Source organism: Pomacea canaliculata, linkage group LG8 (genome assembly GCF_003073045.1).
Source record: "Pomacea canaliculata isolate SZHN2017 linkage group LG8, ASM307304v1, whole genome shotgun sequence".
Lineage (NCBI taxonomy): Eukaryota > Metazoa > Mollusca > Gastropoda > Architaenioglossa > Ampullariidae > Pomacea > Pomacea canaliculata.
Genome location: NC_037597.1, coordinates 12,395,656 through 12,410,038, shown reverse-complemented (window position 1 = coordinate 12,410,038; position 14,383 = coordinate 12,395,656). Strand labels below are relative to the sequence as shown.

At 36.5% G+C, this 14,383-nt stretch overlaps 1 protein-coding gene across 1 annotated transcript in view; it reads right to left on the bottom strand.

The window, feature by feature from the left end:
* The window catches only part of LOC112569948 (protein Smaug homolog 1-like), a 26,531-nt gene extending 12,148 nt beyond the window's left edge, over nt 1–14,383 (bottom strand). The window contains 11 exon segments of the mRNA XM_025248064.1: nt 1–112; nt 263–363; nt 621–709; nt 1,509–1,713; nt 1,814–1,900; nt 2,430–2,539; nt 7,929–8,243; nt 8,792–8,926; nt 8,928–9,437; nt 11,512–12,024; nt 14,196–14,383. Of these exon segments, the coding sequence (XP_025103849.1) occupies nt 1–112; nt 263–363; nt 621–709; nt 1,509–1,713; nt 1,814–1,900; nt 2,430–2,539; nt 7,929–8,243; nt 8,792–8,926; nt 8,928–9,437; nt 11,512–11,719 (1,872 nt within the window). The 5' untranslated portion in view covers nt 11,720–12,024; nt 14,196–14,383.

Here is a 14,383-nt window from a genome sequence, read left to right as displayed (position 1 = left end):
CTTGGAACCAAAACTCCACTGCTGAACTCCTGTTTGACCTGGTGTGAGACGGGAACGAGAGCCTCCCCCACGTATTGTTACTGCATTGCCCATAGGAAATGTATTGCCCCACCTTTAGACACAAATAAAGAACATAAAAATAATGAGATAAACAGTAAAACAACTGGTGACTGATTATTTTTAACAAACCCACACAAATACTAAACTATGTTTATGATGAAAATCTAAAACTAACAATAAAGAAGTCAATCACCCAACATACCCCTTCTGCCTCCTATCAAACTTGTGAGAAGGTGGCTGCCAGATTTTCTGAGCTTGCTGTTTCCAAGAAGACAGAAGGGATTTCTGTCGTTGCGAAAAGGCCTGCAAGAAAAAGATACTTTTCTTTATAAGGGTGGCTTTTAATGGATCAAAAGTGTTCAGACAAAGAGTGACAGAGGTTAAATGAATTAGTGACAGAGTGTGAATGCATTCATATGCATGTATACCTATGATGACCTTCTCATGTAGGCGCATAACATGCTGGTAAAAGTTCATCACTGCTACGCTTTATCATATCTCCCCTATGACTGGTTACCTCTGGATAAAATGATCACCTATTAATATTTAGCAGGACCCACCTCATGATTGAGACATTTATCGATGAGCTGAAAATAAAGCTGTATGCTCTCATCATCTGGAATGCTTGCTGTCAGGAGCTGGGTGCACACTGTAAAATCAAAAAAATTTATTTTGTTTGAATATATTCTGGTGGGTGGTATTTCTGTTTGTTTCTGACATGCAGATTAGCAACAATACTTATTCCACTGCCTTCTTCATTTCCATATTCCTCAACATGTCTACTATTCACAATGCAAGCAAAAGATGAAGTCAGTGGTAAAGATGTTTGTCTAAGTGAGTGCTGATATTTTCAGATCTTTTCTGCCTTTTCATGAGATACTTGTAAAAGACAACAGCTCCTATCAAGATCCACACATATTTTTACACTTAGCTAAGTGTGTGATTAAATTAAATTAAATCTTCAACAGCAAACTCATATAACAATAATAAATGCAAAATTTATATAGGGCATACTCACACTCCTAAGAAGCATGCTCTAAGCACTTAAGAACGAGACATGGGAAACATATAAGGGACAGAAGAACAAGCAAACAACAGATGAATAATGGAAGGATAAACAACAGCACTAAATACAAACTTCCAGAAACTTTCCTCAACTGCCAAAGGCAAATTGCTACTGACATAAACAAAGATGGATACACTGAAAAATACAACAACAACAACAACAACAACAAAAACAGACACAAATTTAAGTTTACTTTTACAAAGAAAGAAAGCCAGTATACCTGTAAAAGTTCTCTACTCTTGGAAGGAGAGATTAAAAAAAATTTAGAAGATATTACTATCTACTGCATACAGATGCAAATAGGTTCAGGATTTTAGACACATAAATTCAAACATGTTCTCACAATAAACTCACACGTACACATTTGCATTGCAATGCTTACCTTTCCCCATAAGTCTACAGAATTGTCCAGGTAAGTTGCCTTCAACAATTTCTGAGTCAGGTGATGGCGGTGGTGAGAATGGAGAAGTGCCAGGTGTAGTAGATGCAGCCCCTGAATGGGCCATGTTATAGGCCTTGATTGGAGTATTCAGCATGTTTTTCATCTCACCAAGAACCTCCTTGATAGATCCACCTTCCATGATGCTCTAGGATTTACAAAAAAAAAATGCAATTTCTATCTCGTGACTGTAAAATTATATTCCAGTACCAATATAGCATAAATTCTTTTTATCACTATGCATTTACCTTTTCGAAGTCACGAAGTACCTGCTGTCGCTCCCGAAGCTTTTGAATACTGATAACAATCTTATGTCTTGCACCCTTTGTAACTTTCTGCAAAGAAAAGAAGTCTTAAAGGGTAAATTAGGATATTTCATGGGTAGGTCAGAATGAAAAGCAGCCAGAAATCACTCTCTTCATCAATATGAAATGCTGATGGCACAGATTTCTACATGCTAATCTCTAAAAGGGTGTATCATAAATTTATGAATTTATTTTTTTATAAAACAGGCAATACAAGCGCTGTGTATGACATGGCAATACACATATGGTGGTGCAAACATGCCTGACTGTGATGAAGATCATGATAATGATGACCATATGTTTTTAAATTAAGGTATGTGTTTCCATCATGAAGATGCTCATTTCACATAAAGAGAATATGAATAAGAACCAAAGCAATAAAAAGGAAATAAAAAAGCGGGGGTGGGGGGTGGGGGTTGGTTACTAGGGCAGACAGTTAAGCTGATGAACAACTGCCTTAGCACAGTACTCTAATGTTCAGCACAATGAAATAAAACTGTGCAGTTGCATACAGGTATATCTTGGAGTTTTTAAAAGAGTTTTTAGAAATGTTTCTCACCTGCGCTTCCAGCCACTCCTCTGTGATGTCAAGCATCTCCTCATAAGTCATTTGTCGGAACAAATATGAGTACTTGTGAAGTCGCAGTGTCTTCAGCCATACTGGCACCTCTGCAATAATAAAATTTATTGTGAGTTCAATTATTATGATTATCATTTACATTATGATTGATTATTCTGCCTGCTCTCACAAGAAATGTTACCTTAGAATTATTCATGTAATACCTCTGAAAACTAAAGTTTAATCTGGTATGAAAGGTCATTTAAATTATGATTAAACCTGTATAGTTCAGGCTAGTCAGGTTAATAAAATAAAAAGCACTAAGCACTCTTCAACATAATGAAAAATGATCAGAATTATTGCCAACACATTTATGTACAAAGTTTTGTTTGCTGTATGCAAACTAATGACTATGCATTATAAAGGACAAATAAAATACACAAAATTTTATAAAACATATCACATACAACAATACCTATCAAAATAGAATGGACTTCTGCCAAAAAGAAATCTATGTTTTTCTTAAGAGAGTTTTCTGCATCTTTAACTAAAGGTCAGTTCTTAAAGCATAAATGCACTCCACTGTCTTTAATAATATCACAGAGAGGAGAAACAGAACTGAAAAATCCTGGTGGGGTGCAAAAAAAAAAAAACTGAAGAAACCAGAAAAATCAAGGTTCACAATTATTACAGAGAACAGGCTTTAACTTGCTTTAACAAATCGTGCATTTCAACCTTAGCCCCATCTGCTACTGGCATCCCACCTGAGAGCATGAATTCTGCCATGCCCAACCTCTTTATTGAAGAAACATGAAAACAATCTCGAAAGACATGGTTGAACCTATATCAAGTTAGAACTTACTCCTTTTTCCTTTTCCCAGATTGCTCATCCAAAAAAGAAGGGAACAATATCACCCTTTCCTTTGTTCTTCCGTGGCCGTCTGTACTTGCTTTCAGTACAAGTTGCTGTGATCTGTTTTAATTCTTTTTGAAAACACTTTTCCTGCCAATTTCTCTTAACTTCTCACCCCCTATCTCCCAACCAGAACCTAGAGTCTTTCTCTGGTTGTGTGACCAGCACATGTTATTTACACCTATCACCAAAACAATAATGTCACCTGCTCTTTTGCTATGGTGCAGCAAAGTGGTGGATTTCTTTCCTGTTATATCCGAAACTTACCCAAAATGTTTTACGCAAACACTAATCCTAAAAACAGTCCACTACTAACCTGCTTACGTCTTTCTCCCTTCTCCCTCTCCTTTTCCCTCTAGATTAGTCTGTTCTTCCGATATCCCTTTATTGATTTTGTCATTACTGTCTGTTTCCTCTGAGTCTTTACTGTCTTTTGTACTTTATCTTCATTGTTGTGCATCTTTCAGTCTGTTCCTTCATGTAATAATAATAATGTTTATTTATAAAACAGTTTACCCCACCAACGACGGGCTTAGATGCTTGCATATAAGGTGCTTACACGAGCACAGACTTCTCAGTGGGCATCAAATGCATCTTACAAATTCATTCACCATTATTCAAATCACAACCACAGGTTTCAGCCAGGTGCAAGTAAAGACAGCCTGGGTGCATTTAAAGTATAAAATATGACTCACATGTTTCTACATCGTTCGCCACAAGTTGGCTGATAGTTCAAGCTTACAAAATTGCCATACTATGTTACAGTTGTTTTCACCACTTCATCCCAGTCTATCAGCAACTGACACCCTAGCACCTGAGTCAGTCTCTTCAGTCTGCTTGTGTTGCCCTCTCTTGTAGTTTTGGTCCTGTTGCATGGATGCAAGACATAAACTCTGCTTGGTGATACAGAGAGAAGAATAAAGGCACACCTCTGACCAAGCACCTCAAAAGACTGCTTTGGATCTTGTACAGGGAGTGTCAAACCAGTTACTTTGTATGGAGAACAGTCGCCATGTGACCATGGCATGACACTATCTAAAACTGTCCTTGAGTGTTCCTTGTACAAGGCTGGCAAACAGAAAAGAGTGGACCGATCCTTCCATGCAGTCCTGTTCATCACCATTTAAGACAGGCCTAACCTACGAGCTTTGTCAGCCACCACTTCTATCCAGCTGTCCACCCCACTCCCTATCATGAGTACTAATGGACCAGTTTTACCACTCATAAGGTGCTACCAGTCAAGGGATGTATGTATATGTCTGAGGATTTTATGTCCAATGTCAAGACTTTTTTGTTTAAAAAATATCTTTTATAATAAGCTAACTCTTCTGGTCACTCCTCAGTTCTTCATTTTTATTCATGCATATTGTTTGCCAAAAAAAAACTCACACACAGGAAATCAAATCTTTTTATACATTCTTTTTTCTTCAACTATACTTTTTGAAGAAGCTATGGCTGTCAGTATAAAGATAAATTGTTAGGAAAATCAGCATCTGTAATCAATGACCTCAGAGCTCTGTTAAAGCCAGAGACATCAGGAAGCACTTTCCGTTAATTAATTTGCAGGAATGACCGGCACCCAGCACTGTGCTCCTAATTACCTCAGAGATTCAAAATCAAAGCTCTTTAACACAGTATCTCCATGAACTTTTCTTCTTACCATTCAAATACATACTAAATACAAACAACCATATACCAGGGACTTTAAACTAGACTGTCTATGTACATTTTTTTAAATACCCTTTAAATCAGGCCTGGGCAAACGCCGGCCCGCGAGCCGGATCCGGCCCGCCTCCTGTCTCTGACCGGCCCGCCCGCTGGCCGCCCACCAGTATATATACTATGTATACAGTATTGGATAAAACTGTGTTAACTATATTAGTCCGGCCCTCTAGAACCACCCCAGTTTCTCATCCGGCCCTCTAGAACCATTCCAGTTTCTCATCCGGCCCCTTGGGAAAATTAATTGCCCACCCCTGCTTTAAATGGTCTTGTCTTGCCAGTCATAAGTCGTTTAACAATCCAGTTTAGCATTCAACTGTTCATCTATCCCAGAATACTGATTATAGTGTTATATTCCTCTTTGATTTGATTAATGCCAAAACAAAGTATTCTTTCACATATACACACTTTCATTCAATGTTTAACACACATAGTGTGAAATGAAGTGTGCTTAAGACACATAAGAATGCCTAATTGGGGAGGAGATTGGTGTTTTACACAGAGCCAGCAACTAAGGCTACATCACGGCAAGGCAGTCAGCCCTGTAAACCGATGCTACATGCAGAGAAAGAACAGCGTGCCCAAGACGAGAGCTGAGCCCAGGTAGCCAACATTCACTGTATTGGTGACAGGCGCTAACCGTTTACTACCAGACCACCCTATAAGAATGTCCAAATCCTGTACAGATGTAAAGAAAGCTTGAGAAAAAAAACCCAACAATTATCACAGCTCTAAATACCCCTGCAATTTTTGGATAGGAAATCCTGATCATAGAGTATGACTCCAAAAACCTGGAACCAACACAACTGTGTGACTGCTGCACACATATATTTAAGCCTTTTCTCCTTAGTCCAGCTAACATCACACAATAGAAGGACTGCATTTCAGTCTTCAGTTCCTAAATATTAGCAACATACCAACTTTCTGTGATAAAGTCCGAAGTCAAAATTTAACTTCACAATCAAGACTTTTAATAATTGAATTACATGTACAATAATATGGATGTTCTAAATTAGATTAACTAACAATGCTAGTTAACAGATAATTTACTGCTAAACTACATCTTTAAGAATAAAAATGCTTTTTGCAAAAACCTGTTTTTAATTTTCCTGTCCATTTTACTTTTGAATTATTAATAAGTTACACAAACAAACAAAAATCCATAAATAATCATTTTTAGTAAGTTATATCTTTGTTGGTGACACTGAAATGGAAATTGAAATCTAAAGTTTTATGTGCTCTACAAAACTTTTTTCATATTTCCTTTTCTATTATTAGTCTATTTTGAAAAGCACTTTACAATAAAGCAGTCAACCTTCACTAAAAAAGTTTAATTATATGGTGCATCAGCATCAAAAGGATAACTACAACTTTTGGCCTATCTAAAGTCTGGAACGCTAAATATTCCACAGACAATTATGCCTGTCATGTGCTTCTGTACACTGACAACGATAATTTACGCATGCTTTGTGCTTTGAATATTTTTTTTAAAAAAGCTAAAATTCCATGGGACATTCATAAAAAATTAACATGGAACACACTAGCATGCAATCTTCTTTGGCGTCCTGTCAGAAACCTCTTTTAATTAAGTGTGCATACACTGCACGACAGGATCATAAATATCAAGGCAAGCTTGTTCAACGGACACTCCTTACTTATTTAATAATCATCTTAAGTGCAAAGAAAGCTCTGAAATGTTGGATAGGTCCTTTAGAGGCTAACAGTCATAATTTAAGGTGTAATGTAAATAATGAAATAGGTTATACCCATTCCATCTTGACAGGTATGATGACAATGACAATGACCAACTTTATTTGTCCCAGTGGGCAATTTGATGGTCTTTCAATTTAAAAAAAAAAATCAAGAGGATATGTTCAGGTTCTGAATGTCATTAGGAGTCAATGAGTGAGGGTGTATATGTCCATGCATTCTTGGTATGACACTGCAAATCATTTAAATAAACATTTTACATTGCTTTCAAAATGTTATCTCTCAAAAGGTTAGAAACAAAATGAATGATAGTGTTTGCATAGCAGTGATGGTACTGATCATGAGTACTTTGGCTTTATTTAGAATATACTTATGTTATCAGTATTTCCCCCATTCATAGAGTTCATAGGGTTTCTAAAGATCTCATGTAGCCACACTGAAAGTTTTATCAACTAAACCCAGGAAAAAAGTACACCTCAATATCCATATACATGAAAAATTACTAAAAATGACAAGACATCCAATAACATTAATAACATAATTTCAGTTTTCATATGCTTGGTTCATATAATAAAATGACTCATAGGACCTTCAGATCAATCTATATAACATTTTAAAATTTTTCAGTGCCAAATTATTTACCTTTTCAGACCCCCTTAGCAGTTTTACTTGATTTGGAGTTTTCTTACATGATTTACCCATGTTTCCAAAATGAAACACTGCACATTACCGAGGAAAATATATTTGAAAATGAAATTTTCACATTCTTAAGAAAATTTCTTTTGAAATGTTAGTACAGTTTGTGGATTCCAGAATATACATTTTTTTCAATTCTTCTTTTGCAGTAGGAGCAAGCAACTTTTTTTCTGTGAAGGATGTCTTTCTTGTAATTCAATAAGCATCAGATTAACTTTTGAATTCAAATATTTGTGAGGAAATGAATGTTCTGCTGGGAGTTTAATGTTCTTACTTGACAGTTCTATTCCCTTTCTTTCCCCTACAGATTGTTCAGAATGCCAGAACAAAGATATCACAAAAACTAGCTTCATTTCATGAATCACTGCATAAAAAAAAAACAGAAGAAAACACATGCTGACACTATTAACAAAGGTGGTCAAAATGTACTTTAAAAAAAAAAAAATAGCTCAACTGACCTCGCATACCACTGCCTTCTTCCAGAAAACTGTCCCTTACAGGCTGGGGCCCATCATCATGGTGTGAATCACTGCCTCCACTCCCTGAAGAAGTCACACTGCTCTGTGGTGACAGTGGAGCATGCTCTGTAAAAGATGGCGATCGCCCCCTTCCTATTGCTAAACCACCAGGTCCTCCAGTCACAGATGAGTGCATCTGCAGCCAATCAGTAACTGTCTTTTCTGGGTTCTGAACCCTCAGTGGTAGAGGCGTGCTGTGAACAATTGATGTGGTGCGGTGCAAACGCGTGTGCATGTTTGGTTGACTGCTGATACCTGAAGTTGAAAAATCACTGGGTTTAAATTTACTAACATTAAACAATTTTCCAGCATAATATTGTTTTGTTTCCGTTTTGCACAGTAAATGATAAGATTTATGATACATTTAAGGTTACATGTATATGCTTATTTTTTTCCAAGACAACTATAAGTTAAACTACTCAGGTTACTGAGGCTACTTACACCATGATATAAATGGGCATGACCACACACACATATATATATAATAGATCTCATTGATCTCTGCTGTGTTTCCCACCATGTGAAATGTATTTTAATCATAAATATTAATAAGTACTTTTTTAAAACAACGTCTTACTAGTGTGAATATACAATGATCATAAGAATAATGCTTCAAAATGTAGTTCTGTTTACAGTGTTGTTCCAAATGTCAAATATCTTGTACGAATACAATTCTCTGATTTTTTTTGTACCAGTAAACTTATAAACTACAAATTAAGCAAAAGTTAAAGGAAATGAAGAAAAACTACTCCAGTTAATGTGAAGTATAAAAATAACTATTAAAAACAAAACTGATTACTCACCCTGTGAAACTGATGTAGACAGTGTTTCAAAGTTGGGTGGTGCTGAAGAGGTTGCTTGAAGAGGCAGATGATGTCCATTAGGCACACTAAACACACCAGCATGACTGTTTGTAGCCCGAAGGCCATAATGGCCATTTGATAGGAGACCTGACCCTACTGTTCCACCATCTCCTGAACCACTTCCTGACACACCTCCACCATCCATCCCATAATGGGCAGCATGACCCTGTCCATGCCAACCATTTCCCATAGGGAGGGCTAGGGCCTCCAGCACCTTGCAGATTGTTTAGCCCCTCCTGGGAGGCAGAAATGGGTGCCACTGCAGGGGCAAGTCCCTCAGGTGCAGTGGCAGAGGGGCGTGTGTGAGAAATGGAGTAGGTAAAGCGCTCTTCAAGATATCCCAGCCACATGCGAAACTTGGAGCGCTCTTCTTGCGTAATGGCAGGATGAATGAGTGAATAGGACAAAAGTTGTCTACTTTCCTCAATATTCACACCATTCTCAATAGTGTGAGATAACACCTCAGGTATAAGCTTCAAATACTCTGCTTTAGCTTTCTCATTGCCAGCCTGTAGCAATGGCAGTAACTGCAGTAACTGTAGAATGACTTTGCCTTTGTCCTCCCCACAGAGTCCAGCTACAAAAACTGAAACAGCCATGGGAAACAATACAAAATTTATTCTATTATTTCTCAATATTTTGCTGCCATAAAATAATAATTTCTTAATTTAAAAAAATGTGTACTAAAGAAATCAAACTTATTACTATGAACAAAAAAATTCTACAAATAAATGGGAAAAACTGATATTCTTACATCACTGTTTCAACGAAATAAATATGTTTAGACAAACCAGGTTATGGTTTATTCATTCGTAATAAAAAAGCAATTTGTCAAGACATGAAAAATTCATTGTGCTGCATAATCTTAGTGATCAACTTAGGTCCTCTTAAACCCCATCATACCATATGCCCTGCAACAATCATCACAACAGAAATTTCTGGTTTTATATTTGCAATGGTAGTTTGCTTCAATAACATGCTGACTAAATGAAAGATCTGCTAACAATTACTAGATTTAAAATAAATGGCCCATTTCAGGGAATGCTGTATTTAGTGGTTCAGCTGCCATTCTTTGACTACCCTCTATCTTCTGCTGGTAGCAAAATTCCACACTTGTGTTTATTCTGTTGATTACCTCACTTTCTTCTCTTTTCACCCACACTTTTCAAACTCTTAAGCCTCTCAAAATTTAATATTGACATCTACTGAATTAATTTAAAACAGGAGGCTTTCAGTTACCTTGCATCCCTTGTTAGGAAAGCCAGTACAAACATCAAATATTACTGTAAAAATTAAAACACCTATTAATATTCTAACCACCTAGAAAATCCAGTTTTAAAAAATGTCACCTGAATCAGGTCTCTCTCACAACTATTGAAAATCAAATGCTTTAACTTTAGCTAAAGAAAAATGATGACCACCCTCAGTTCTGTTCTCCAAAATAACACCACCATAGGTATTAAGAAAAATACTTGTCAAGCAGGAAACATCATGTTACTGAATATATCACTTCCTTAATTTGACCTTCGACATTGTGTTCTATGTAAAGCCCGTCAATTAAACTTGCTAATCATTGATTATTGCCAGACAAAACAATGTATTAAAGTAGCAAAACAAGGTTAAAGATTTATAAAGCATTTAATCTGGAATGTTTTGTTACTGGAGTTTTGGAGCATGGATAAAATTTCAGCTGTACCAGACACACGTTGAAAAAAAACACTATAAATTATAGTGTGTGTTTGTGTCATTTACATAAAAATGTGCATGAATTTCTTTTTCACATTTTTTCACTGTCTCTGCTGCAGCTGACATTTTATTCATGTTCCCAAGCTCAGATCTGGGCAATGACAATCGTTCTCACAGATGGTGCACACTGAAACTAATGAGTGCATGCCAAACATTTTTTTATCAGCAGGCAACTGTACCCCTCTCCTCCATCACACCCAACGTGCAAACACAGGTGCCATAAAAAAAAATTCTGACTACTTTTCTAAATTAAAGAATCTTTTGATTTGGATGCAAAGTTTCTTCCCTTTTGGAAACATTAGAAAATACAAAAGCTTGCTCAAGGTTCTACCTCTATACAGAAGTACTAAAATTATATCCGTATCTTCTCACTATGTCCAGTGACAAACAGCGATAAGCACAACAATACAATATAGTTGATAAATAAAAATGTTCATTACCAGCCACAAAAGTATAACATCCTGAACCATTTTACAATACTTTTCTTAAAAAGTAAAGTTTCCCAAAAGATTTTCTCAAAAGCACACCCAAATCCATACTTCCTCTGACAATATTAGCAGTATGTGCCACTGCTTATGGCAAAGTAGTTCTTCCCAACGGAACAAAAACCTTAATAAATCTGGTCCACCTAACAAAAAAGTTATTTTCACAAAACTGTACAACTTACATATGCTTTATAGATAAGCAAATACTTGCTTGCCTGCTTCCTATGTTAGTGGAAAGACAAAAAAACACGCAAACACTCGATGTTGAATGCTATAGCTTACAAAAGAAACAAAACACTCAAATTACAAAGGCCATGTCTGTCTATGAAAGAAAGACAAAATAGATTAATTAAATGTGATAAGGAAAACACTCACCCATCCATTAACCTACACAGCTACACAAACACTTGCCCGAATTTCAAGAGTTACCTTCATCATTGGCTTTCTTCTGCAGTTGCATGACATCAGTACAGTCTGCCAAACTTTGCTGAAGGACTTGGTCTAGAAACTTGGCTTGAGCTGGTGACAGCTTTTTAAGCAAAGAGTACAGAGCTACTGTCTGCTCACACTCACTCCATTCCTTGAACCAACTTGTCACCTGCCCCACCTGGTCACGAAAGTTACTGTTTGCCTTCATGTCAAACGTTTGTGCCTTCTACTGTCAATTCTATTCCTTCCTAAATGTGCCTCCTTTCATTATATTCACTACATGTTCCATCAAATGTTCAATGATCTGTCCTAGCACCATAACAGAAATCAACTTTTCTATCCACGGAACCAGCTGGATGGTCACATTGTGAGTATATATACCTAAGTGATCTGATTGCATCTGAAAAACCTGGTGTTCTGTTGGACTTTTGCTAAGATAGGAACAAATACGACTCAACTCCACAGCCCAAAACCCCAGAGGAAGACAGTGTCCTTCAAGTGGTCGTTTTTAATCTGAAATATAAAACAGATTTATTATTTTGATATATACATATCAACACATCCGTGCCAGAAATCAAGACTGCAATGATCTATTGTAAAGAAAAACACTATATTAACAGGATTTTTTAAATATCTACGATCCATTTTGGTTTTATGAGATTAAGATCTAGAAAAAACTCAACTACTTTTTACACACAAGGTCTGGTCAAATATATTTGAAAATATTGTATCATGAACTGTGGCTCATTTATATTTGTTCCTACAAGAATCAGCATCATAGTCTTAAAAAAATATTAAAACATCATTAAGACTATGCCTACATTTGAGTGTTAAATCTTGACAGTAAAGGTAGCTAAAACAGCTAAATCTGTCAGTAGAGGTGGGATGAAAAAATTAGTGTCACTACAACTACATTATCTTGATAATGGACAAAGGCTCTTTATACTTTAAGACAACAGCCTGCAGCATGAATGCATGAGCATTTGGTATTTTTCTCTCTTTTGTAGTGCAAAGCAAATGTGATCTTCCCCTCACCATCAGTAAGACTAATAATTTAAACTTAATGATCCCAGGAAACAATTTTAAATGGTTCTACAGCAGATGTGAGTGTAATAATAATTATACAATCTCTAATCTAACTGACCACATGCACAGACTTTATAATGTCTCTGTGCAGAGCAAACAGAACTAAATGTGTGAACATAAGTCATAAGCATACAACATTTGTTTTGGGAAAAAACTGCTTTGTAAAGGGTTGTTTCAGACAGCATATCCAAAATACTTGCTGTATACTGAATATTCTTAAGCATTATAATGAAGCCTTAGCATTTTATAAGATTAGAAAATCAACAAATGACAACTGATCATCCAGACTAATGCAATGTCTCTACAATGTCTTCCATTTTTCAATAATTATCGGCACTTAAAATGACATTGAAAAAAAAAAAGGCTTGATGGAGAACATCCTCTGAGCAAACCCAATAAAGAAGTAAGTTTGATAAATAATAAAGTCAAGATGGATAAAACTCTGGTGTTGGATATGATCCAGTGATGGCTCTCAATTCTCATGTTTCCATCCAATTACAATGATCTCTAGATGTCATCAAATGCTCTTTTTCCTCACACCAACCAATACATTAATGTGAACTATCCCAACTAAAAACTATATCGCATTCTGACAAATAAATTCGTCGACTTGCATGATTTTTTTCCTGATGAAAGTCTATGTGTGTATTATAAATGAACGAAGTTCTCATAAGTTTGAATAACTAAAAACTGGTCACCTTCATGACACTATTTGTAATGTTATGAAAGTATGCAAAGGAATATCATTCTTATGAATGTCTGAAGCCTGTATTTACTTGAAATGAGGAAGATAAACCTTTTTTGTTTGTTGTAAATGCATACACCACTAATTTCATTAAGGCGTCGGTGGTCTGGTTATCATATCCAGTTAAATAACATACTTATTCAATTTTCTGTTGCCTGACATTTTACTATGAACCACTTTGTGTACGTGTATAATTTTATCGAACATCGTGACTTTACATCTCCACAAAGACGAATTTTGATAAAACTGCACTGTCTATTACTGTGTGAAGCAGCCGAACGTGACTTTCGCATATCAACAGCGTACATGGCCGCTGGCTCATCCCTTAGGTCCCAGTAATCGTTTCACTGTCTGCGGCTCACAGCTAATCGTTCTAGTGTCATACTCAAAATGCAGTCCCTAAAAGTGTATGAAATCAATGCATTGAGAAGCACATACATAGCTGTACATCAATATTGGTGCCAGCAATGAACTGCAAATAGTGTCGTAGACGGTCTGCGTGCCTCGATCTAAATTTAGCTTCAGGCTCCGAAAGCTAAGCAGTGGGTCAGACACGGGCAGACAATCGCGCTGTTGTTTACATTTCTTATCAACAGATTAACTATTAGTTTGGCGTTCCGTTTCTTCTTTGACATGCCGTAAAAAGAATTAAGTACAACCTGAAACATCAGCTTATTACTTATACTGTAATGATAACATCAACGTTTGTTACGTTCGCAAAAGAAGTCGACCAGAGCTGTGTCGCCACCAAGTCCGACTTCTCTACGTCTCGGTGACTATCGAAACCGTACAACTTCCTCAAGAAAAACTTCAGTTGAAAAAAAAAAATCAAAAAGTCAACAGTTATACTTACAGTTCCGGTACATTAGGGAACGTAAGCACACTGTATCCATACTTCTGCTGCGAAACAAACAGATCTTACTGCCTTCCTCTGGTTATTTCGGTTCCACATGTTATCCGAATCCTTTATGCTAATAGTGACGTCACATGATGGCGGGCACCTAGCGGCAGTACTTAACAGCACGCGTGCCTCAGCGAATA